At 43.1% G+C, this 27,427-nt stretch overlaps 1 protein-coding gene across 1 annotated transcript; it reads right to left on the bottom strand.

Moving 5' to 3' along the window:
• LOC142488147 (A-kinase anchor protein 7-like) lies at positions 1-27,293 on the bottom strand. Its single transcript, XM_075588520.1, has 6 exons — positions 27,191-27,293; positions 25,314-25,408; positions 22,712-22,848; positions 20,018-20,175; positions 14,396-14,508; positions 1-772 (listed from the first exon to the last, which is right to left on the bottom strand). Exons 1-6 carry the CDS (start codon positions 27,291-27,293, stop codon positions 275-277), a joined length of 1,104 nt encoding a protein of 367 aa, XP_075444635.1. The 3' UTR covers positions 1-274.
• Positions 27,294-27,427: the final 134 nt, after the last annotated feature.

Below are 27,427 nucleotides of genomic sequence, written 5' to 3'. Positions count from 1 at the left end.
AGAAAATGTACCATCTGGTTATATAGCACTTCTGGGAGTTGCGCACACTGCCCAGAGTTTAAAAAAAAAAATGTATTTATTTTTTATCAGAGCTGACTATCTGTATTTGTCTCTAAACTTCGTAATGTTTCTCCTGACATTAATTCCTTTAGTTGGCATTGCACCACTAAAAACAGAGTACACTTTAAGCAGAAAGCCCGATTTGTTCTTGATCTTTATGTTTCTCTTAAGCCATGCAGACATTTCTTTGGCAACAGATTCTTATCTGTCAGTTTTACTTTTCAGATCCCTCATCCACAGCTGTTGATGCTATAGGTTCTGCTGGAAATAGATCAGGTGTTGACTCACAGCAGGCTTTTTCTCCCAGATTAGTGTTCACGGCTTCAGGCTGATCATCTGGCTCTTTGATTTCCTTCTCTTTACTTATGGTTGCTGCATTAGTGATGTCCAAAATAGTTTTTTCATCGTCTTTTGATACACAGGAGGCAATACGGTTGTCTGGGAGAGCCAGTCCATATTCTAGAAGTTCCGCAGACTCATCAAGTTTTGTTTCTTTCATAGTTTCAATTTGTGGTTCCTTAACTTCCTTCTCTTTATCGTCAGATTCATTTGATGGGATCATATCTAAAAGTATTGAACATTCACAATAATAATAGCCAGACTCCTTGTTCTTCTTGTGCATAGAACAGAGGTCAATTCTGCTTAACAGCTCAGCACCAAAAAAACGGTCTTCATATTCTTTATAAACATCACTACAAATTTTTCTGATGCCCTAAAAAAAAAAAAAAAGACAAAAGAAATATCTAAATCATTACAGAATTATTATACTGTCAAACAATATAACAAATCAAAAACCTATTGTGTAAAATTGTTACGTCCATTATACCAGAGTTCACGTTATATTGAATACATTCATTTGGAAAGTGTTACTTTTTTTTAAATAGAAAATGTTCTATATACTTGTTAATCATATTTATTTCTATATAAGCTCTTTGTTTTCAGTATGTCTACAGCATGCCTATAGCCTATGCCCATTATGGGCAGAACTACTGTATGTTGGTAATGCAAGGGTTAACCAAACAAATAATTACTTTAAGCAATTACTATAAGCAGTGGTTGACAAATCACCAAAAAATCTACTCGCCACACAAAAAAATCTACTCGCCACCTAGTACCAAACGTGGGCTGCTTGGGCCAATATTTACTCGCCCGGGGGTTAAATCCACTCGCCCGGGGCGAGCAAATGTATAGGTTTGTCGAACACTGACTATAAGTACTGTATACCAAGTCTTTGATACAGGGGCATATATGGTCTAAAAACCACTGTGTGAAACTTCATCAGTGCTTTTTAAATTGTTTAAGCATGGTGTAATTATTACACAAATCTAGAGAGATACAAATATATATAATGTAATAAATAGATGTAATGGATAAAGAACGGTACTATGTACACATTACAAATTAATGTATTTATAGTATTTTGAACTGAAATGTTTTTTAAGTTTCCAAATAATTTGGAACAATTAATCACAAACAATTGATAATTCAACACTGCAGATACAGTAGAATACATACATAAATAACTATTGAAGATAGATAAGCATGCCCATAGTGATAAGTGCATGGTTAAAAGCTTCAAAACAATATATACTGTACTGTAAAAGGCAACAAGTGGAGCTTTCGCATAAAGGGCCTCATGCAGAGAGCAGCGATCTAAAAAACTGGCGGATTGAATCTTTTAAACATAAAATGTGGAGAATTCGCCTCCGTATGCACAAAGCAACGGTAAGCGCCAGAATTGACATGCAGGAATATGGAAACTTGTAATTGGCGCGAATCGCGCTGTTTGAATGTGCTTTAAAGAAACCGCGAGTTTAAAGTGCCTTTTTTTTTTTTGGGGCGCGCAACTGAGGCCACGTCATCCCTATCGCCAGGCAGCATAAGGGGTTTGCCAACTTTTCATGGCGTGCAGACTTGGCGAACAGCTCTCCATGTTTCTGGAGAGATTCTCTCACACATGCTGTTCGCCGCTTCCTGCATACGGCGGCTTGAAAAAGTGCAAAAAACTAGGGATTCGCCACCGCCTCGGCGAGTTTTTCTAAGGTAAAAAAAAACATGGCGCTTTTTTCTCTGTTTCCCTATGTCGCGCCACTTTCTGATTTTCTGCCCGCAGAACTCTCTGATAAGTGGCGAAAGCGAGCTTAGCGCTGCTCTCTGCATAGGCCCCTAAGAGCTAGTTACTGGTCATGAGTACTGGCCAAATGCAGGACATGCTGCAGAATTTTGAATAATTCTGTCTACATAATGCTAATTTGTTACTTGCAGAATTGCTGTTCCATCTTGTAATATTAATGCACAGGCTAAGGTTTTAGATGCCTCCTGTCAAATACTGTCTGCATTACCATAAAATAATTAAATACAATCTACAGCTTTTTGCTGATGTTGATGTAGAAACAAAATATTTAATGGACAACTCACAAAAAGGTATTGCAAGTTGAAACCCACAAAGAATATATCTTTCTGGGATTTTCATTGTTGCTTCAATTGTTTGATGTGAATTTACAAAAGCCCATGTGAAATGTGCCCGGTTTCTGACATTTAAAACTGACCTACTAACCATAAAGGCTTAAACCTACTGGAGTCCTGCCAGTTTAAAAATGTGTGCGTGTTTCTCTATAATGGATAAAAAATAGGTTATGCGGCTGGGCAATCTAATACAGTAAAAGCTGTATAATTTTACAAACCGGCAAGCTTTAGTATCCAGATTTTCTGATACTATATCCCTATACACATCTTCAAGTAGTAACCGAAATCCATGCCTAAGCTATCCGCAATGTCCAGATTGAGCCAAGTATTTCCAAGTGCAGTCGCATATTTTTGACAGTATTACAGTAGCATTACTACAGAACTTGATTGGCGAGTACCTGTATACTATTTTATACCTTGTAATTTATTGCAATTCTTTGAAAACTGGTACTACAAGTATGGTATAACTGTACATTAACCAGAATTTTGGCTTATCCGGAACCTCTCATGTCCAGCACATGCCGGATAAAGCTTTTACTGTACGTCCTTTAGCATGTTTGTTATGTAGATCTCCCCAATCCCCAAATGGTACATGGATTATAAAAGTAATGCAATCACAATGCCTCTTAATGTGAAAACAAAAGCCTGGTTGTTTGTAATACGTTGCTTACTCAGATCTATACAAGTAATTGACTTTAACAACTACCTCCTATCACGGACTAATCAACACTTCAATGGTGCAGTACCAAAGTGAATTAATGCTATGTTTTTTGAAAAACATATGGCAGTTGAGGTTTTCAAAATATTTAAATAGGGGTGCATGCATGGAGTTGAGCTGTTTGGACCCTTGCAACAAAATGGCAGGACAACAATGAGGTATACTCTAATCTGACATCAACTTTCCGACTTGAGCACCAAGTAACCATAAAATAAGTGAAAGTTAATCTGACAACTAGGATAGTGGACCAGTGACCTTGAGAACAAAATGGAAGTGACAGAGGCTCATAATGGTATTCTGCAGGAGACGAAGAGCGATAAACTACAGAATGGCAACATCTTAAACAGCCAAGAAGACCACAAAATAACTGCTCATGGAGGAAAAACACACACATTCCGGATTTTCCAGAGTTGGATGAAACGTGAAGGCATGTTTCCTCGATGGATAAACCCAAGCGATTTCATTATTCATTTTCCTTATTTTTAGACAAAAAAAGCCATTCTCGCTGCCACCAGGAATCGGCCTTCGGTAGAGATGGATGTGCTTCAGTACTTGTATTAACATATTTGACCCCATTCCCCTTAAAAAGTGGAGAAATCTCAAGAAAGTTATAGAAACTCTGCAAAATAACATTAAATAATAATATGGGGTTTCTGTTTTAAATTGATATTGATGAAGGATGGCTCGCAGACCTCTATTAAGGATCTACAGTATAATGGTTCTTGTCTCCTATGGGGAGCTTACCTGCAGGGCTGAAGTTGGGGTATATGATCACGACCAGAGCCAGGGGACAGAGTCCTGTTAGAGTAGTTGTGATCCAGGCACAGGTCAAGGCAGGCGGCAAAGGTGTAAGTCTGTATACAGGGTGGGGTCAAGCCAGGCGGCACAGGAGCGGTGATCAGGGTCACAGGATAAGGTCGGCGACAGGGAATCCAAAAGAATAGGGGGGGCTCTGGAATAGGGCAGGCTCAAGAATACAAGGATTACAAGGAAAAGCATACAATGCTCGGGCAGGGAGTCACTGGGAGTCACTGACTGCTATTTAAGCCCTGGAACAGGTGCAAGTCCAGGAAGAGATTGGCCAGAAACCACGATGGCCACAACAGCGACGTAAGGGCAAGTACCAGAAAAGTACTCTGGACTGGAACACTTACAGGATCTGGCTGAAGCTCAGAAATTCCTGGAGTCCACAGGCCTCTATCAAGCAGTGTGACTCCAGTGGATCACAGCGCAGAGGCCGCTGCGCTGAGACTTGCCTGGTTCAGAGGAGCTCTGGTCACATCTCCCATCTGTAGCTTTCAAGCCTAACACAATGGATAGTCCTATGTGTCTGTAACGCGTAGCTCACCACAAACGAAGCGCAACCACGGTGCTGAGTTAGAGTATTGAGAAACGCCAACCCACAGCCACGTGGGCGTGCCTAGAATGTAGATTGGTCGTGCAAGCCAGGTCAGGATTATAGATGTGAGAGTAGTTGAGGGTACTTGCCAAGTCAGGAGAGGACAGTTGCGGATCGATGGGGTGCGTAGCCAAGTTCAGGATTGGAGAGTAGTGAATCGTCGGGGTATGTAGCCAGGTTCAGGATAGGAGAGTAGCGGATCGTCGGAGTACTAGCCAAGGTCAGGACTGGAGACAGAATAATGGTCGTTCGTAGCCGGATCAGGAGAGGAGAGGTACGGAGTCCAAGGAGAGTAGCAGGGTCAGGCAACAACAGGATATCAGGAAAGGCAAGGCAACAGGAAAAGAATGCAGCAAGGCACAGCGTCACACAAGACTATGCTCAGCAATGAGAGTCTGGAGCAATAGGGTGTATATATAGGGAGAAACTCCAATGAAGAGGCAGGGCGGAACCAGGAAACCGAATCCCATAGGCTGCTGGTTCACACAGGTGTGCCCTATGATGTAGCCTGATCAGGAAGGGAGGCGGGACTGAACGCGTGCCGACCTGCGCGCATCACGAGGTCAGGTAGCGGAGTCCGGTGTGCAAGACACTCCCACTCCGGTCCTGTCCGTCAGTGGGGCGGGGGCGGAGACCGTGGCGTGTTTCAGAGGGGAGGCTGGACGAACGCAACCGTCAAGCATCAGAGTGGGGGGCATAGACAGAACTCACGGGCGGGCAGATAGACCGCGCAAGATCCGCGTGCACGTAGCAGGGCCACGAGGCTGCGCGGCTGCGCTTCCTGAGTGTCAGACAAAGCAGCAGGTTTGAGGTGAGGAGGCGGTTTCAGCCGCCAGGATGGCGAATCCTCACAGTGTCAGGAAGTACCCTCACCTGATGGATTGTCCCGCCGTGGCCCCTAGTCTTGTGTCAGAGGCATTTTGGGTGCTGATGATCTTGCTCAGGAAGGCCGCTCATATCATACACCAACACTTAAGTTGGTTGGTTTGCAGAGACCATGAGAAGCAAGGATGAATCGTTAGTGTTATTGTATTATTGAAAGTTTATCTCCCATGTTTTCCCCCATATAGTCTAGTGCAGCGTTTCCCAAATGGTGGGTCGCGACCCGGCACCGGGCCACGGCACCAAAATTGCCGGGTCGCAGCGAGGCTGGCCGCGCGGTGTCTCCCGTCCCCCCAGCTCAAGTTTAAAAAAATGCCGGCGATTCCCCCCGCGGTCCCACGTGCTTGCGCAGGGCAAGCAGGGCCCGCTCCCTTCCTCCCCCCCTGCTCCCTTCCTCCCCCCCACTCCCTTCCTCCCCCCCTGCTCCCTTCCTCCCCCCCACTCCCTTCCTACCCCCCCACTCCCCTCCTCCCCCCCCCGCTCCCTTCCTCCCCCCCCTGCTCCCTTCTTCCCCCCCCGCTCCCTTCCTCCCCCCCCCGCTCCCTTCCTCCCCCCCCCACTCCCTTCCTCCCCCCCCCACTCCCTTCCTCCCCCCCCCCGCTCCCTTCCTCCCCCCCCCACTCCCTTCCTCCCCCCCCCACTCCCTTCCCCCCCCCCCGCTCCCTTCCTCCCCCCCCGCTCCATTCCTCCCCCCCCACTCCCTTCCTCCCACCCCGCTCCCAACGTGGGACAGAGGAGGAAGTACCAGCTCCTCTGCGGCCCGCACATTACGTTGGACGGAGGGGGAAGCTCCTACTGCGGCCTGCTTCCCGAGCTCACCTCCTGTGACACCCCCTCCCGAGCCCACCTCCCATGCCCCCAAGCCCTCCTCCCGTCCCGGGAACAGGGGATATCGGGGGCAGCAGGGGAAAGCGTCTGGCGGCAAGGTAAGTCACCCCACCCAAGTGTCCCTGGCCCCCCTCCCACCCACCCAAGTGTCCCTGGCCCCCCTAACCCAAGTGTCGCTGGCCCCCCTCCCACCCACCCAAGTGTCCCTGGCCCCCCTCCCTCCCACCCACCCAAGTGTCCCTGGCCCCCTCCCACACACACACACCCACCCAAGTGTCCCTGGCCCCCTCCCACACACCCACCCACCCAAGTGTCCCTGGCCCCCTCCCACACACCCACCCACCCAAGTGTCCCTGGCCCCCTTCCACACACCCACCCACCCAAGTGTCCCTGGCCCCCTCCCACACACCCACCCACCCAAGTGTCCCTGGCCCCCTCCCACCCACCCAAGTGTCCCTGGCCCCCTCCCACCCACCCAAGTGTCCCTGGTCCCCACCCACCCACCCAAGTGTCCCTGGCCCCCACCCACCCAAGTGTCCCTGGCCCCAAAACCCAAGTGTCCCTGGCCCCCTCCCACACACCCACCCACCCAAGTGTCTCTGGCCCCCATCCACACACCCACCCACCCAAGTGTCCCTGGCCCCCTCCCACACACACACACACACACACCCAAGTGTCCCTGGCCCCCTCCCACACACACACACCCACCCACCCAAGTGTCCCTGGCCCCCTCCCACACACACACCCGCACAAGTGTCCCTGGCCCCCTCCCACACACACACACCCACCCAAGTGTCCCTGGACCCTTCCCACACACACACCCACCCACCCAAGTGTCCCTGGCCCCTTCCCACACACACAACCCAAGTGTCCCTGTCCCCCTCCCACACACACAAGTGTCCCTGGCACCCAAGTGTCCCTGGCCCCCTCCCACACACCCATCCACCCACCCACCCAAGTGTCCCTGTCCCCCTCCCACACACCCAACCCACCCAAGTGTCCATGGCCCCCTCCCACACACCCATCCACCCACCCACCCAAGTGTCCCTGGCCCCCTCCCACACAAGTGTCCCTGGCCCCCTCCCACACAAGTGTCCCTGGCCCCCTCCCACACAAGTGTCCCTGCCCCCCTCCCACACAAGTGTCCCTGGCCCCCTCCCACACAAAGTGTCCCTGGCCCCCCTCCCACCCAAGTGTCCCTGGCCCCCCTCCCACCCAAGTGTCCCTAAGGTGTGTATCAGTGGCTGTGTGTGTGTGTATCAGTGTGTGTGTCAGTGGCTGTGTGTGCGTGTGTGTGTATCAGTGGCTTTGTATATGTGTGTATCAGTGGCTGTGTGTGTGTGTCAGTGGCTGTGTGTGTGTGTGTGTGTGTGTGTGTGTGTGTGTGTGTGTGTGTGTGTGTGTGTGTGTGTGTGTGTGTGTGTGTGTGTATCAGTGGCTTTGTATGTGTGTGTATCAGTGGCTGTGTGTGTGTGTATCAGTGGCTCTGTGTGTGTGTGTGTGTGTGTGTGTGTGTGTGTGTGTGTGTGTGTATCAGTAGCTGTGTGTGTGTCTGTGCAGGCCCTATAGGCGATAAAATTTTTAGTGGGTCACGAAAAAGAAGTTCAAAAATAACCGGGTCACGGAAAAAAAAGTTTGGGAAACCCTGGTCTAGTGAGCAATATCCCTCTCATATTTAATGTTTGCACATAAGCACAATGTTAACTACAGGTTTCTTCTAAGGCCTCGGACATGGTCAAAAAGACCGTGCTGAGGCGTGCTGAGGCGCGCTGAGGGGAAACATTATCCCTATCAGCGCGGATTTAGACGGCGCTTCCGCAGGCGTGCGGAGGCGTGTGGAAATGCAGGAGACAGGCAAGTTTAAATTTTGCCGCTCATGCAAGCGCAGGCCGGTCACGTGACTGCCAGAAGCCAATGGCAGTCCGTGACGTTGGCGCCGTGACGTGGCGCGCTAGCCACGCCTCCCGATCCACCTCCAGGCACGCCTCCCAAAAGCCTCCCACAAGCGCGCTCGCTGACGCTCATGCAGGGACAAGAAAAATCTCCTGCTTGAGCAGGAGAGCATGAGCGTCAGCGCTGCCCAGCGCCGCTCCCTGCACCATGTCCCAGGCCTAAGTGTAACCCTGTGTAGTTTTGGGGTTATAGTTCTTTCTCCTCCTGTGCAATAATCCCTGTTAAGGGCAGGTTTGCCAGGAGTAACCATGGGGCTTTTCCCCCACCCCATATGTTGTGTAGTATTCAGTGAAGATAGTGTCATTAAGCTCTGTGTCCAATTACAGTGACACAGGGGTGGTGTCTATTGGAGCTATTTAGTGCACAGCACTTCCTGTATTTAGGCAGTGCCTCATCACCTATGAGTGAGGTTAGTCTGTCCCAGCAAACTGCCAGGGTTCTGGCAGGATTTGTGGCCCTCCCACAGGGGAGTGGTGTGGGAGACTATTCCTCTTACTCCATCAGGGAGTAAGGGAAGAGCTAGACCTGCTTTCAGTGCCCTTGCCTGGGAGTGTACTGTCAGGGACTTCCTTTGGGTTGGCAACCTATAATGAGCGGCTGAAGACCGGCGGCAATGATGGGCAGTCTGCTACTGTCTGATGCAATAAAGTATGCTGTTGCCAAACAACCCTTCTTGCCTGAGAGTGGAGTCATTCAGGGAGAAGATGCACATAGAGGTTCTTTCAGAGACTCCTCCCTACAACACTGGCATCTAGAAGAGATGGAGGCGTTGTACCAAGAGTGAGTATTACTCAGCTATACCTGGAGAGCCAGTCCTGATGATATCCCCATAACATCACGGGAGACTCAGGAGTCCTGTAAGCCAGCAGGTGCACCACACTACACCACATGTAATATGGGTCAGTTTCCACAGGAGGGGGCCAATATGAGATTGGGTAGGGGAAACACTGTTACATAAGCATATACAATTGCAGTCAGTTTTACCTAATGCTGGTCGAGAGTTATATTTAGTTTGCAAAACTACTTTATAGCCTTAATATTATTTTCTGTGTCAACAGTAACCAACACTTGAGCCCTTAATAGAAAAACTAGCTTAAAAGTATGTTTTTCCATTGCAACAATCCACACCTAAGACTAAACTAGACTAGACTAGTCCCAGTCTAGTTAAGTGACCTGATCTCAAGCTTACACCTTACTTTCAGGTGTAGAGTTTTACCAAGTATTTATCAGTATCACAAGTTGGCATAAAGCAGATGTGGTACTTGTCACATGAGACCAGGCAATTAGACCTTTAAACCGGGATCATATTACTGAGCAAAACCAAGAAGTAAAACAAATTGCAATTTATTCCTTTGAAACAGATATACACACAATGGATTACAATTATGCAGAACAAAACACACTTACTGGGGGTCTGGGGGGAAAATAGACTTTCCTAGCCCTTTACAGTCCTTAAAACAAAGTTTGCAGTTGACCGGGACTTGTCCCGAAATGTCCTGGAACTGAAATCAGCATGAAGTGCCACACGCCATGGCTGGATAAGCTCCAGAGTGTTGAAATAGGTTGACCACGAGTAAGTCACAAAGTTCATAGAACTATAGTAATTCCAGCCCAGACCGCTACGTTCGTTTTGTAGAACTTGGCCGCAAAAAGTCGGGAAGTAGAAAATATTTCAGCTCAAAAACCTTGAAGCCGGCTCGCTGCTATTTCTCCCAGAGTATCTTTTGGTGATTTCGAATTTGCCGCTGCTTTCTTGGCGCTTAGAATCTCCTGAGCTGATTGGCTGATAGGTTTCTTATAGGATTTCAGTCCCATTCACAGAATACCCTAACCAATCAGAACGTGGGAATATTTCCACCAGCCTATCAGTGATTTGCCGATACCCTGAAGCTGGGCGGGCACGGATTTCAATTCTGCAAAGGGGCATGCCACTTAGCATATTGAACCCCCGCTGGGAAAGGCTCCTCAGAGTCTGGGGTCAGGCAAATGATCGCCTGATAGCCCTTATTCATGCCAGGACGTGGGTACTCAAGCATAACTCTGGTACTCTGGCCGCCCTAACACTTTGGCATCTCTGTGGCTTTCAAGTCCGGGACCTGAGCAGACTCAGTGGCACCAAACCTGGTGGCATCTGGTCTCTCGGAACTAGGGACTTGGAAACTCCCCAGCTCATATACAGTGCATAAAACATATATAACTTTATGCACCATGCTAATAAAAATATCACAAAATTCTTCTATGTCCCTCGTCCCCTAGGATCTACTGAAAAGACGTGCACGTTCATTTTCAGAGCTCCTAGACCTTCCTATAAGAAGTTTGATAACAAGTTGCTTCAAATAACGCTTAGATTAAGTTTCAGAGTTGCTACTGAAGCTGGATTTAGAAATAATTTCACTCTCACAACCTCATGGATGGTTGGAGACACTCCAAACCTCTATCCCAGGTCTGGGGTGCGGGGCATATACTGGGGGGGACTCCCACTAAACTAGGGGCCTCTGACTATACTGGGGATACGCGTATCCCTATACCCCCTTTTACTTTCTGGTCTGTGCTGAAGCAGGGCATCCTGGAGGTGAGTACTGGAACCAGGCCTTAACTTCCTGCTGGAAGGAAGCGGTGGGAAGTGGGCACCCTGTGCTGAGATAAGGGAGTAGGTAAAGGAAATTCCACTTCTCTTCCCAGGGCAGCATGAGAGCAAACTGTTAAAAAGTAACCACAAAATATACATCCAAATACAAAGCAGCAAACATATATTGAAATAAGTTAGAAAATAATGAGCGTTTGAACTTTTTTATTTACAGCAGAAAGCTGCTATTTATCTTGTTTCCCAGTCACAGCACACAATACACAAGATAATGGGATTCTGAAAACTCTGTGTAATGAAAATGTCAGACAATATTCAGTATTTAAAATAACCTGGCACACCAGATGTTTCTTTTAGTTTCAAGTTGGCTTAAAAATGGAAGGAATTGTTTTTATGGCAGGTCAAGGCACTGACTCTACCTAGCTTTTATTTGTTGGTCTAGGATTGAGGTTACCCAAGGTCAATGCGTGGTTTTGGAAATTGGATGATTGAAATATTACATCACAATGTCTTCTGAGAGTATAAATAAACCAAAAAAAAACCTAAGGCACCTTGAAAGACATTATTTGGTAATCTGAGAATACCAGAGGGTGTTGCCAGGAAGATAGTCCACAGGATTATATAAATTTACTAATTCTAAAATATCATGCGTCTGACAATGATTCGCAAGAATAATGAATCCTTGAGGATGGCGCAGTCGTGCCGAAACGCGTAGGATTTTTCATTTATTACCCACTGACATATCCAAGTTTGCAGTAGCAGAATTTATTTACAATCAAAAACTGAAGCCCAAGAGGTAGCTGTATAGTGCTGCAGAGAATACACAGTGCCTAGCATGGAACAGCTCTCGTCATAGGGGTAATCCCTACCAGGGACACTGGAAGTACACAGAGACCGCGTTATATCCAGGATAGCTGAGAGAAAGCAGAAGATATCTGGGACACCAGCCGCAACACGAGCGAAACTCCAGGACGCGGCGCAACACCTCCTGAACAGCACAACCCAAGGGACAAGCGCAGCGGTAACATCGGCTCCTGAGGCGGCTCTAATTCCAGTAACCCAGAGGGAAATACCAGCCCGTTTTTCAACGAGCAGCCAACAGCATCACCCAGACCAGGCAAAGAAGTCCTAACCTCATACAAGCAAGTTTTTTGTTATTCTATTATATACAAAATTTGTCATAACTATATCCATCTTAATACAATACATATATTTGCTACAACAAGCGCCCCTGTTTTTGTGTTTTGTCTTGTAATAATGAATATACCTTTGTAACATTTATGATCAGACAAATTAAATTATACAAAACTATGATTATGAGGATGCAAAGGACAGATATCCATATGTCTCTCATACGTAGAGTTAATCCCCTCAAAAATATGCAGAAAATTCACCCAAATACAAATCGGTTGCATTACAATATTCTGGGAATTAAGTTATGAGGTATTGCCTATATTAAGGCACCTTTTAATTCAAATGAAAGTTATTTTTTCCCCATAAGCCATAAAAGTGTAATTAGAGACTGAAGAAGGGGGTTAAGGACATGTCCAGAAGGTTACATAATGCGCAGGGTACACATTATATACAAGACATTGCATGCACAGTTAAAGATAATTTATATTTTGGCGTACAGTATGAAACAGTTACAGACCAGATTAAAATGTGTGACAGCCTTAGATTCGAAAGAACGTAGACTGGTGGTAGATGTAAGTGTCTCTGGTAGGTTGTTCCAGTTTTGGGGTGCACAGTAAGAGGAGGTGCGGCTGGATACTTTGTTGAGCCTTGGTACCATGAACAGTCTTTTGGAGTCTGATCTCAGGTGATAGGTGCTGCATGTGGTAGGGGTGAGGAGCTTGTTCAGGTAGCTGGGTAGCTTGCCCATAAAGAATTTGAAGGCAAGACAGGAAAGGTGAACTTTGCGCCTAGACACGAGTGATGATCAATCTAGGTCTTTGAGCCTTTCGCAGTGATGTGTGTTATAGTTGCATTGGAGAACAAAATGACAAATTGAGTATAATATAAGCTTGAAGATCAAAACTAAAGGCTATAATGAGTTAATGTGATGTAATATAACAGGCAGGGCATAGATAGGGTTAATGGCGGAAGATTTTAATTGCTGAAGAATTAAAGTGTAAGATGGAGGGAGATCACGGGTGCGAGAACCAGCTGTGTGTATTAACCCTGGTCACATATACAAGTCACATGCCCACAGGTGTGCCGTTCATGACAATTTGAAATTTTATTTTATCAAAATAATTTTTAAAAAAATCATACCAATGCAAGTTTAAAATACATCATCGCTGACATCGAAGTCCAGCACTAACCTTGCAGCATCTATCAACAGACACTAATCGGTGACATCTGCGTAATCTGTTTCCTAAGAACACATACAAGCCTTTTTCTGTAGAAATCCCATTACAATCCATCAGATTTTTTTTTATTTCATACCCCTGAAGCAAATGTTTTGCCCCAAATAGTTCCACCATTTTTGATATGTACTGTACACCACAAAATGATCAGTAGGAAAGAAATCAGAATGAAGGGGCCACCAATTCAAAAACTTGTCCCCTTTTTCTCGAAACTAGATTTCCTCAAGACTGTGACTTCAGATGCGGTTCAGAAGGTTTTAGCTGTTGTGGTTCTGACTACATTACAGTACCAACATCTTCACGTTTAAGACTCGGGTATTACTTGAAGTGATCATTGCTTATTAATCTGGCAGTTTATCGTCATTTACATACTAGTTACCAAGAAGGAAATACATTTAAAAAAATGCAGTGTCTGCATCTACTGAAAGTATCTCTAATAGTCATTGGTTACATATTAAAATTCAAGATAGAGTAGATATACAAATTACTGTGTCATGCAAAATGCAAACAGCTGGGGGATATTGTCATCATATGTTAGTCAACACATCAATATTGGATACATTTGGATTAGAAAAACTAGTAGATGGTATAAAATTGAATCAATAAAAAAACCTTGTGCAAATGGAAATAACCACTAGATGGCATCACAATAGCTGGTTATTCAATATGTTCTTTTTTTCACTTCATAGTCCTGATCGCAATGAAGTTTTATTTTCCAAGAAAAGAGAAACAGGTGCACTCTCACACTCCTGTACTTTTCTTTACTATACCAGATGTGTTCAATTAGCTTCTTAAGCAATTAACACAGTATTAGAGCATAATAATCACATGCAACATTTATGAAAGAGAACATAAACCTGATACGTAACATAACTTTACAGGACTCCTTAGCAGGCCTAAAGTAAAGGGTTCAGCACTATGAAAGAACCAATAAACAAATGTTGGGAGCTTTGTGAAAGTAAACCGTCAACGAGTCAAATTAACTTTAGATCACTAAATGTACATGTGTTCAGTCACACATGCAAATTCAACAAAAATATAGTTAGCTTGTTGTATATTGTTTTATGCATATACTATGAGAACATTTATTGAAGAGAAAAAAGCTAAATGAAAAAAAAATGCTTCAGTAGTTTTACCTTCCTCCGAAGAGATGGTGCTTTTGAAAGCTTGAGAAAAGTCAGATGTGGCCTGAAGTCTTTGCTTCCAGAGATGTCCACACCAATTTCAGTGAAACATTCTGTGACCGCATCTGTTAAACAAAAGTATAGCAATAACAAACCAAGTCATCTTTCAGTTTAATTAATAAGGCATTAGTCGCTTACTGTAGAAGGAAGTGTTGTTTTTAAAGATTACAGATACTTTATAAATGATGGTTCGGAGAGCATATTAGAAAGTGTACCTAGTGACTATATAATGAGATTTTGAATTTTGTCCACATCATCGGTGATTTCATAATAGGTAGATAGTGTGAATGGAACACACAAGTCTGTTTTTTAAACCAGAAGTTAATTACCATGCAGTGTCTGGTTTTTGCCAATGTCGTCAATTTACTGCTAATCAGTTTTGAATACAGGTGTAATCAGAGCTGAGCCTTGTTATATTACTTTCCTGAATACAATTTCTTATTAAGAAGGGGTTGTGAAAAAATGCATTTTACTGTTAACAGAAAAGAGATTTCCAGATTGTAGAAAAGAAACCTGTTTGATAAGATGGAGTTTTTATCTGTAGAATGCAACACAGTCCCCCTTATTCCATGTGATAAGGGTGCTTATTCATACTTGCATTGTCCCTGTTTGTGTGTACTGCATCCAGAGGTGCCTTACATATTACTTTTGCCTTTCATACTCCCCCAAACGTCTGTTGGCGTCATGATCCATGGTCTCTGTTACTTCAGGAATCAGAATCTGAGACTTCCCCATTCCCAGGGGTATCAGCAGCAACTGGACATTTACAGTGCCACAGTATTGAGCCTTGCAAGCAATCCTGAAATAGGTGCACTTTTCACTTCCTATTGATTGAGAACATTCCAAAATACACTTTTGGCTTCTAGTATAGAGATCTGCAGTTTTCTTTTCTTGTTACATAGTTACAGTACATAGTAGATGAGGTTTAAAAAAAAAATCTATCCATCAACATCTATATTTGCATTTCTAGCATTTTGATCTAGATTAAGGCAAACAAATAAAACTAAATGAAATTCATTCCTCACTCCAAATAATGGCAATCAGATTTCTCCCTGGATCAACATCCTTCCCATGTTTACTTATTCGGTATATCCCTGTCTAGCCTAGTTCCCCTGGCTATGTTTTTCCTGGCCTAGCATATAAATCCTGGTAAGTGCAGGCAGTGTTAGGGTTAAATCCCTTTCACATGGGCCAGCATGCAAGTCCGTTAGCACACTGGTTAGTTTGGTGCAGGCTAATGGCAGTTGGAAGTATCATGCCTGGGGTGGTGGGGGGTTGTTAATAGGGTCATTACAGGCATTATGGTGTGATGCCTGTCCATCACCTAAACCTGCCCAATTTAAGGGCAGGATTACTAACCCCTCCCCAGGTATATAAGATGCTTCCTACCTAAATTTAGAAAAGGATTCCAATATATAGCCTACTTCCCAGAGAGTGAGGCGGTGTTCTGCCTTACCCCATCAGGGGGCAAGGGGGTGGTGACTAGCCTCAAGCCCTTGGGGGCCTAGTCAAGGAAAAGTGTCCATGCAAGATGTGAGGGAAATGTTCCATCACTGCCGGGTGTATGAAGTACCGCTCTTTCCCGAGAAGGAAGGAATCAGGTCTGGCCCACCAATAAATGGTGAACTGTTCCTTTCCTCTGTGTGACTTGCTAGAAGGGGTTCCTGTGGGGACTACTCCCTGTCTCTGGCAGATACCTGCAGGATGGAGGCACTACAGTATGCCAGAGAACTTCAAGCCTGTCCCATTGCTACTCCCACTTCCATCAGCGGAGACTCAGGCTTCCTGGAAGACCACAGGTGAGCTAACCAGCACCATGATACATCAGGTACCATACAAATCACCCTTAGTGTTGTGGTGGGGGGAGGGGGGATGTGTTACACCTTTCCTTTCTAAAAAGATGTGCAACCTTTTTTTGAATATAGCTATTGTATCTGCCATTACAGCCTCCTTGGGTAATGAATTCCACGTTTTAACTGCCCTCCAAATTTAAGGAATGACCCCCATGTTGTTGGTACTGCCCTTGGGATAAATAGTTATTTTGAAAGCTCCGTATATTGTCCCCGAATATATTTGTATATAGTTATCATATCCCCTCTTAGACACATTTTCTAATATAAATAAATATAAATTAGTTAGCCTCTCCTAAGAAGTCAGATTTTGTTCTCTACACTTTTTCTAGTTGCATAATGTCTTTTTTTATGGAGTGGTGGCAAAAACGGTACTCCATATTCAAGGTGTGGTCTTACTAATGCTTTATAGAGGGACATAATTATGCCTACTTCCCTTCCAAATATCCATCCATGCCACGTTTAATGCAAGATAAGATCTTATTTGCCTTTGCATCTACTGCATGGCATTGGGCATTATTGCTAAGCCTGCTGTCTCCAAGCACTCCTGGATCCTTCTCCATCGCGAATTCACCTAATTTTTTCCCCATTTAATTTTTACGTTGCCTGTATATTCTTATTTTCCAAATGCATAATCTTACATTTATCTGTATTAACCCACATTTCCAGTGTATCCAAGTCCTTCTGGAGGGAATTACATCCTACTCTCATTTTACTACCTTACACAATTTAGTGTCATCAGCAAAGATGGAGATTTTGCTCTCTATGCCAACATCAAGGTCATTAATAAACCTGTTAAAAATCAAGGGCCCAGTACCGATCATTGAGGTACTCGACTCACAACTTTGTCCAATCTGAAAAATTGTGACAGCTCTCTGTTGTCTATCCTTCTGAGGTTATTAATGCGTTAATTAATGCACTAATTCCCGCTTTGCAACTTTGGGGTAAATATCACACCCAGGAAATTATTACTGCAATGTGGATGTATACCATCATAAAATTGCAGTAATAAGAGACAGTTAGGTGAGTGTCCTGCAGTAGGGTTAAAAGAGCATGGACGTAAGCCTGGAACAATGAGGGGTGAGATTGGAGTAGGAATCGTCCATGGCTAGTTCCCTCACCTGTGGTATTCAGGCTGAGAGGGCTAAAAAGTGGTGGTACCCACTAGGATGACGTTCAGGGAACCATTGAGGAGAGGAGCCTGATAAGTATAAGGCGCTGCCTTCCCAGTCCATGCCCACAAACATCAGACTTCATCTCTTTACTTATATTCCCTTCAAGGACTGTGTGCCTTAGTAATCAAACCCAGGACTTGGTTTAACATGGAAAGGGAGCATCAACCAGACTCTCCTTATGAATATATAACGACATGCATATAGATCAAATCAATTGGTGTAAATATATATAATATATTAAGTAATAAACCATCCGCACTATTGGTTTCTTTATCTTCTCCATACCTGTTTGAAGATAGTGTCCCAAGCACACGACACCAGTGAGACAGCCACAGCTGAATGCAGCAGGGTTGTAGAGGGCTTGTTAGCTACTACTTCGCACAGCAACCTTGTCCAAGTTTAAGAATACATGCCATTGTTTTTCATTGTACCTTTGTATTAAGTGGTTGTTTCACAGTGCTCCTTTATCTCTATAACCAAGGACTGGGTTTGCCAGAAGAAGTTACATTGAACTTGTTTCAATAAAGCCCCTTTTATAAAATTTGGAACTGTGTTATTGTGCTTTCTTGCATCCCACTGCCCTGCCCTGCCCAATTAACACAGAGGAACAGGTGGACCAGATAGGTAACACATCACCACTCCTAAAAGATTGTCCGGGACACATGCTTAACTAGTGACCATACCCTCTACAAGGCCACATAACTGTGGCTGCAAATGTGACAATTCCCGTGGCATGCAGAGCATCCCACAACCACAACACATATTTTCAAAAAATAAAAAACACATTTTCCCAACTTTCTTGCATTGCGGTTTATTGGCAACCCTGACCACCTAATGGGTAAGGGAGTCGTGCTTATGCAAAAAAACAAAATGCCAAATAAAATTACTGCTACAGCAAGCCAAACAAGCTGTACACCTGCCCTTCCATCACTCTCCCCCTGTGACATAAGCACTGTTTGTGTTTGAGGAGAAGGATTTGGGTCTGTCAAGTTCTTTTTTCTGTGTAATTTTTTAGTGTGTTATGAATTGAATTTCATCCAATGTTATCTACATTGTATCTGCACTAACATCTTCCATTAATTCAATTATTTTGTGAATGTTGCAAAGATTAGTAGTGTATTTCATACTGTACCATCTTGTAAATTAGGTGTCGTAGTGTTGTGCTGTCCCTCTTTAACCACCTCTGTACTGTGCCAGGTTTTGTTGTAACAAATTGTGTGCGCTCACATAACTTGCATACACTATTAATCAATTTTTTACACTTAACCCTTGAAGTATTAATAGCCCTTGTTTGCAGAACTATGCAGCTGTGGTTGCACTTAGGAGACAAGAATAATGTTAAGAGACGATCCCCAATTCCCTGCATTACCCTTCCTAGTGTGTGGGCTTCAGTACCATGTCTGCAGGTTGTACCTTGGTTTTCAGAACACTCCAACCACAGAAAAAAAGCTGTCAGTTTAAGGGAAATAATAAAAGTGAGCAGTGTCCATCTACTGCAGCTGTAGCTGGTTACTAGGTTTTTAACATGCCTGCTAAATCTTTAGGGAAACCATGACACCTTTAACAATGTAATAAGTAGGCTTCTTGATTTTACATTAAAACAAATAGTATATTACATGTGATGTTATGAATGGCAGAAGACCTTTGTTTTTATATTTCCCATGTGCACTTTTTTGTAACCCCTTTAGTGCTGGAGTGGCCAAGCTAAAACCAATTATTGCACTCTTAAGGAATTAATATGGATAATAGACTTATGGTAAATTTGTGGAGGGAGTTGAAATATACTAAGGAATTGTGATCTTCTCCTGTGTCATATTACTCTTACAAATAAATGTTTGCTTCACAGAAACCTACAGTACCGTCTATGAAATGTTGTAATTATAAAATATATTGCCCTCTTATCATATAGTATAGAGGGTGTGGAATAGGCAAGGCTCTGACAAATGTTTGTGATTAGGGACAGCATGACACATAATTCATCACAGAAATATAAAAGTATACTGTACATTTAAAATATCCATGTGGTATTTTTGCTAATACACCAAATAGAATGTAGAAAATACATAGAATGGAGCACAAAGCATAAAGGCAAAAGCTTTGTAAAAGGGAATCTTTGAGCCTAAATGGGATTACAATTCAAGTGATACTATAGTTTGAAGAACACAAAAGATCCTTTGGGACAGAGAGTGAGGGTTGGGTGTATGTACTACTTGTGCATTTTAAAGACAATAAAGCAAAGCGAAATCCGGATGCAATTTATCAAGAACTCTATGTAAATCCTATACTACACTTATGAGAGTAAGAAAATAATCATCATTCTTCAAGAGAAGGTTAAGATTATTTTTATAAAGAAGCTTTAATGTTTAAAATGTACAATATTTAAATATCCTAGATCCTCAATTTCAACCTTCCTATATTTACAGTATGATACCTTTCGTATTTGTTAAAGAAGCCATTCTGTGCCTAAAAGTTCAACAAACACCAAATTAAACAAATAAAAAGAACAGTTCTGGCTCCTATTGAGTAGCATTTTAGCATTCCTTACAAACCTGCAATTCTGCAGAGCTGTTTCTGTTCACTCTCTGTAATTTTTATGTATATGACTTGATTGTTGAACTGGCCAATTCCGTGAAATGTCATCCTAAACGGTTTACCCTGCATGAGCTCCTCTACCTTAGCTTTACTGTTCATCAAAGCAGAAACGGCACTGTACAAAGAAAAGGAAAAACATAATGCAAGTACCTTTTAGGTAGAAAACTTAATACAAGTTAACAATTATGGACTGTATATATTCCAGAATAGCTTGTCAAGAAAGCACTGTGTGTATGCTGTGTACAGTACAATAAAGTGGTGTACAACTGGGAAATGGTTTTGTTAAAATTATAATGGTACAGTATGTTATTCACAATGTGTATGCTCATGTTATTTTACTCACATCACTTCAGTAACCATACGACATGGAAAACAGTGTGGACACAAGCTGCTAACTTGTATCAAGATCACATACAAATGTCCTGTATATCACAGCATTAAGTTTTTGTAAAAGGTTATTCTACAGTAAATGAGTTGGCAAGTTCAAAAAGGATTTTCAAATAAACATAACTATAAAACTGATTGTTTTTGCTAATTATTGTTAAAAACATTATGGTATATATTTCATTTAAAAAAATACCAATGATTTTCGGAGGTGGCTTATCAAGATTAAAAGATCAAATGTATGTTCTAGAGTCCATGGGGTCCATTTTTTATACCCTAAATATTAACACAGTGTTTGTTTTGTCTCAAATTGTGCTACAATATAGCTGCAATAGGCAAATCTATGTATTGTTATTCTTTGCACCATTTTCATTTGCCTGTGTTGGTCTGCGATGATATTGGAGTCGCTGGAGTGCAGTGCAGTAGTAGTTGGAGTAGCTAAGGGTGCAGCTACAGGTACAGTATATGTATGAAGAAATGTGCGGCTTACATTCAAATTCATACTTTTGTTGCTTTACTTTTCTCCGTCACAAGCAGTAGGAAGTGTTTTAGAGCACAATTCTCTTGCATCTCGACTATTGTAACCTTCTACTGTCCAGCCTTCCTGTCTCTCACCTGTCTCCTCTACAATCTATCCTAAACGCTGCTGCTAGAATCACCTTACTCTCCCATTAAATCTCTCACTGTCTCTCCTGCTGAAATCCTTCTCCTGGCTTCCAATTAAATTCCGCATTACTTACAAATTTATCCTCCTCTCTATTTAGACTATACAGTCTTCGGAACCTACTTACATCTCAGTCCTTATTTCTCGCTATACACCTGCCAACTCTTGCTTTCTGCTCAACGATGTCTTCTATCTACCCCTTTTGTATATAAAGCCCTCTCCCACCTAAAACCTCTCTCTCACTGCCCCTCGCCTCTGGAATGCCCTTCCCCTCAATATCCGACTAGCACCCACTCTCTCCACTTTGTTTTAACCCATTTAACGTTGACCTATCTTGAAACACACATCTTTAATGAATCATAATGGTAGCTCCACTGGCTGATAATATACATCTCATATGTACTGACCTTTGGACCTTGCATATGCACTTACCAGAACACTCTCCTACTTTCTCTAAGTTCTCCCTACTTACCAATTTAATTTCCAAGCTCTTTTCAGTAGGGAATCCTTTTCCTAATTTCTACCTTTATGTCTTATTCCCATATTGTGTTATATAATTAAGTCACGTGTATTACTGCTGTGAAGCGCTACTGTATGTACATGGATGGCAAAATATAAGTAAAGATATACAAACAATTCTTGCAAAAATGCGGCAAGTTGTATAAAAATATAAATATGCTTAACACATTTGGTGTGAATCACACAAAGAAAATAACTTTTTAGATGCAAATTCTTCCGCACAGACCCACTTCTTCACAGATGTGCCCAGTGTTGGTTCCTGTAGATGCACTTTGCATTTGTTCTCTTGGTCAGACTCCTCTGATACTTTTACAGTAGTTAAAATGAGGAGGTTAATGATTACGCATTACTGTCCGTGGATCTGCGGGAAGAAAAGCAACACGCTGTTCCTGCTCTGGTGACAGTAAAAGCCGCCAGATGGGACCCCCACTTAGAGATTTCCCGCTGCCGGGGGATTCTGTGGTCAGGATTCTGTGGGTTCCCCTGGCAGGGGGAAGATTAACGCTGGTTACATCGGTTGATGAAATTATAGTCTATTCAGAGCAACCTGCATGCTTCAAGTGTTCAAATTTCATACTGTAAATACCACAATCTTACACCCTCAAGTTGTTTGGGGTTCGTGTGAATACTTTGAGGGGAAAAAAAATCACAATTCTTAAATATTATTTATTTCAACTTTCTTTGGTAATTTTGGAACAAACATAATTTGACACAAAAAGTCATTTCTGCGCCCATCCCTAATGGCAAAGACAAAATGATTGCACCAATCAAAATATATTTCTATATAAATATATACACATAAATAAATTTAAAAAAAATCATTTTAAAGCAGCAGTCCTACCAAAAAAACAAAATTGAAAGTCATAACATAACTTGATACTACAGCTCATGTTGTACTGATCTATTTCTAACATTTCAATGGTTCAAGATCTTCGTTTAGGGTTTTACCCATTTATTATTTCACTGGTATCAGCCGCTGCCATGGCACATGACGAGTTTATAATGTATTTTCCAAAAGGTTCATTTTTATATTAGGACATCATGAAATATTATCTAAGCTATTATTCCGTGTTTAAATTCTTACCTCGCCACCTCGTCCTCTGTTCGCAGATAAGCAACAAGAATCGTGATATGCACTTTTTCAACTGGTATGAGAGCTTGCAAAAGTTTAGCTTCCTTCATAAAAATGTGCTCTTGAACATCTTCAATTGTATCCAAAATCTATAACACAACCCAGAAGGAATAATTTGGAAAGTAAAAAGTCATAGCAAGTGGCCAGTTAGAAAAAAAGAACCAGTACACAGACGCTTGTTCCTCAATTATTTCTGTGGGCAAAATCACCAAAAGGGTAATGACCAAAAGAGCATACAAAAGGTCAAAAATAACTAGAGTTCCAGCACTCTCTGACTCAGAGAAAGTCCAAAAACTAGGTATATGTCAAACAAGTAAGTCATTTAATGTATGCACGAGATAATATAGCACAACTAGGAGTGATGCGGCGCAAATGAATAAACAAAATCTTACAATAACTGTGGTAGGGGGGGAAAATACACAGGGACAGGGAGCGGGATAGACACTGGTAAGGAGAGTGGGGACAACACAAATGGGGGAGGGTAATCAGGGGGGGGCAACATTTCAGGGGAGACCCCTTCCTCAGGCCCGTTCCCTCAGACCACAAGTACTTCCCTTAACCCTGACACCCCAGCCACCAGAGAAGCACTCAATAATCACAAAAAAATACAACTTGAAAGCTCAAACGGGCAAAGTCCTGAGTACACCAGAGTATATATGCAATAAGAAAAATGAATCAAACCATCCGGTTCACTGACAACAAGTCTCTCCTTCTCCCTCTCTTTCCCTGGCGGGCTGCACAAAAGGTATATGGTAGAAGTTCTGTGATTATTTTCTATTGCAGCGGAGATTGGGATGACCTGAAAAAGGAGAAAATTTAAAACAACTCACCGTAATTTTCTTTTCCTGGAACCATGGCAGTGGGCACCTTTGGGTTAATCCCTTCTCACTCTAGGTAGGACAGGAAATAGACTTTGCAGGTAGGCCATATAAGGCCCCTCCCTCTACCTGCACCTTAGTCTTACGATTCTTCCATAGCTGAAAAATATAACTGATAGGCATTAGACATTCATAGGGCGGGTAACTATGTGCCCACTGCCATGGTTCCAGGAAAAGAAAATTACAGTAAGTTGTTTTAAATTTTCTCCTTTCCTGATCACCCTGGCAGTGGGCACCTTTGGGACATATCCAAGCAGTGACAATTTTAGGGAGGGACACATCAGAAATAAACACCACCAGTTAATGCCTTTATCAATTTGACCTTTATTAATACACTTTACACTTTATTTCACTACAGATTGTAACACTCTACGACCAAAGCTTGCGTCAGCTGATGATTGTACGTCTAGTCTGTAGTATTTCAAGAATGTATTGAATGAGGACCAGACTGCCGCTTTGCATATCTGTCCTGGTGTAGCCTGGGCTTTAAATGCCCATGAAGTAGACATGGCCCTTGTAGAATGAGCTTTAATGTTCAAAGGTTTATCATGTCCTTTGTTTTCATAAGCTTCTTAAATACAAGACACTATCCACTGAGAAATTGTTGTCTTTTATGCTGCTTGACCTTTCTTTGGTCCCTCTGGTTTAATGAATAGTCTGTCTGACATCTCGCATCCTTTCCATGTACACTTTTAGACATCTTACCACGTCTAATTTGTGTAGTCTTTCTTCTTTCTTATTCTTTGGTTCTGGACAGAATGACGGAATCACAATTTCTTGATTCATATGGAACTGTGATACAACCTTTGGGAGGAATTGATGCACTGGTCTGAGAACTGCCTTGTCTTGATGTATGACTAGGAATGGTTCCTTGGCTGATAGAGCCTGTAGTTCTCCCACTCTCCTTGCTGAGGTGATTGCTATCAAAAACGCCATCTTCCATGATAACCATTTTAAGCCTCCTGTATAGGTTCAAATGGAGCTACCGTTACTACATCCAATACTAGAGACAAGTCCCATGTTGGTACTCTGTTCTTGATTTGAGGTCTTAATCTTTTAACTGCCTGCAAGAACCTGATGATTAATCTTTCCATTGCCAGATTTCTTTCCAATAAGGCTGATAGTGCAGAAAACTGTACTTTCAATGAGCTAAGACTGAGACCTTTCTCAAATCCCTTTTGCAGGAACTCTACTATTGACACAATTCTAGGTGAAAGGAAATTTAGTTTTTCTTTTTCACACCAATCGCGAAAGCAAAGCCAGATTATATGGTATACTTTTGATGTGGAACCTTTTCTTGTTTGTAAAAGGGTCTGGATTGTTTTGTCTGAACAACCCTTCAGTCTCAATGTTTCCCACTCAATCGCCATGCCGTCAAGGCCCATTGTTTGGCATTCGGATGACATATTGGCCCCTGTCGCATCAGTCCTTTGCGATCTGGTATGTGCCATGGTGTATCTACTGCCATATTTACCAAGTGTGTGAACCAAAGCCTTCTTGGCCTGTATGGTGCTATAAATATCACTTCTGCTTGGTCTTCCCTGATTTTCCTGATTGCTTTCGGAATTAGGGGAATTGGAGGGAACAGGTATGCCAACTTGAAGTCCCATTTGAAACTGAGAGCATCTGTACTTTGTGCGCTTGGATGAAAACTGTCTTGCACAGTAGTTCCTTACCTTGCGGTTCTGATGTGTCGCTATGAGATCTGTGTCTGGCTGACCCCATTGCTCTACCAGTTCTTGGAACACCTGTGGGTCTAATGCCCATTCTCCTGGGTGTATGATGTTGCGACTTAGAAAGTCTGCTGTGACATTTTCCAGTCCTGGGGTATGTATGGCTGTAATTTCCAACAAGTGGCGCTCTGCCCAAAAAAGGATTTCTGCTGTGAGGTTCATCAGCTTTCTGCTCCTGGTTCCTCCTTGTTTGGCTATATACTTGACAACTGACCTGTTGTCTGATTCTATCTTAATATAGCCACCATTTATTTGGTCTTGGCAAACTTCTAGGGCCCTTTGTACTGCTTTTAGTTCCAGCAGATTTGATGGAAGATGCTTTTCCTGGTTTGTCCAGGTTCCTTGCATCAATGTTTTTCCCATTTGGGCACCCCAACCTGCATTGCTCGTATCTGTTGTAATTCTTACCCACTGTACTGGGTGTAGTGTTTGTCCTATTCCCAGGTTTTGGGTATCTTCCCACCACTTTAATTCCTGTTTTGTGTGTGGGTTTAACAAGATTTTTTGTCTTGTGTTTTTGTGATTCCCGTTCCATTGTTGCAAAATTGTTTTGTAATGGTCTCATATGTAGTGCTGCCCATTTTGTGATGCTTACTGTTGAAGCAAATTTTCCTAGAAGCCTCATGCATTCTTCTGCTGAAGTTCTGGCAGCTTTCCTGAGCTTCTTTGTTTGCATGGCTATGTCTTGCCTCTTTGCCTCTGGTAGTCTCACTTCTCCTTTTACCGTATCGAATTCTACCCCCAGAAATCTTAACAGTTGAGTGGGCATGAGATGACTCTTGTCTCTGTTTATTAACCAACCGTGCTGTTCCATGAAGGTTTGACCATCTTCTGATCTTGTTGTAGTTTCTCCAGACTTTTTGTTTTTAACCAGGGTGTCGTCCAGGTATGGGTATATTTCCACCCCTCTTTCTCTCATTTCTGCCACTAGAGGGGCTACAACCTTTTTAAACGTCCTTGGGGAAGTCGCCAGACCAAATGGCAGTGCTGTGTACTGATAATCAGTGTTCGACAAACCTATACATTTGCTCGCCCCGGGCGAGTGGATTTAACATCGTGGCGAGCTCCTATTGGCCCAAGCAGCACACGTGTGGTACTAGGTGGCGAGTAGATTTTTTTGTTTGGCGAGTAGATTTTTTGGTGATTTGTCGACCACTGCTGATAATGATCTTGATTTACTGCAAACCTTAGAAATCTTTGGTGTCCCTTTGCTATGGGCACATGTAGATAAGCGTCTTTTAAGTCTATCACCACTATCCAGTCTCCTGGTTGTACTTCTTGAATAATCAGGTTCAGTGATATCATCTTGAATTTTCTTATTTTCAAGAATGAATTTACCTTTCTTAGGTCTAGCATTGCTCTGTAATCCCCTGTGGGTTTCTTTACTAGAAATATTCTGGAATAAATTCCACTTCCTCTGTCTTCCTGAGGTACCTTCTTTATTACTTCCGCTTGTAATAACTTCTTTAAAGCCGAATTCATTTGCCTTCTTTTTTCCTTGGACTGTATCCATGTTATTAGGCCCATATTTCTTCTTGGCATCTCTTTGAATTCTATACTGCACCCCTGACGAATGGTTTCTAATACCCAATTACCCAATTGTCCTGTATTGTTTGGGCCCATGTTGCAGAAAACTGCTTCAGTCACCCTCCTACTGGCAACTGCTGGGCCCTTTGACCTTCATGTGAACTTGTTCTTTGCAAATGATCCTCTTCCTCTGGCACCACGAAAAAGCCAGTTCTGGCCGCCCCTCCATGTGTTTGTCTTGAAAACGACCTGCCAGGTCTATATGCCTTCCTGAGGTAAAAAAGTGCTCTTACCTCCTGATGCTTTTGTTATTATGGCATCCAGTTTGTTGCCGAAGAGGAACTCACCTTCAAATGGTAATCCACATAAGCTGTTCTTTGATGCTGTGTCAGCCATCCACTGTCTGAGCCATAAAGTCCTTCTTGCTGATACCGCTAGCGCCATAGATTTAGCTGCTAATTTTACCGCATCCAACGAGGCCTCTGCTATGTAGTCTATTACCCACTTTACTTCGGACAGTGCCTTAAGAA

The sequence above is a fragment of the Ascaphus truei genome, chromosome 2 (assembly GCF_040206685.1).
Source record: "Ascaphus truei isolate aAscTru1 chromosome 2, aAscTru1.hap1, whole genome shotgun sequence".
Lineage (NCBI taxonomy): Eukaryota > Metazoa > Chordata > Amphibia > Anura > Ascaphidae > Ascaphus > Ascaphus truei.
The sequence above is the reverse complement of the archived record's forward strand: the minus strand, read 5'-3'. Positions and strand labels throughout refer to the sequence as shown.

Bases quoted from the DNA above. Each gene is read 5' to 3' on its own strand.
- LOC142488147 (XM_075588520.1), bottom strand. From the start codon at position 27,293: ATGGCTGACACAGCATCAAAGAACAGCTTATGTGGATTACCATTTGAA. The intron at 20,176-22,711 runs GTAAGAATTTAA...TTCTTTGTACAG, and splicing joins ACAGAGGACGAGGTGGCGAG to TGCCGTTTCTGCTTTGATGA. The intron at 14,509-20,017 runs GTTTGTAAGGAA...TTTGTTTAACAG, and splicing joins ACAGCTCTGCAGAATTGCAG to ATGCGGTCACAGAATGTTTC.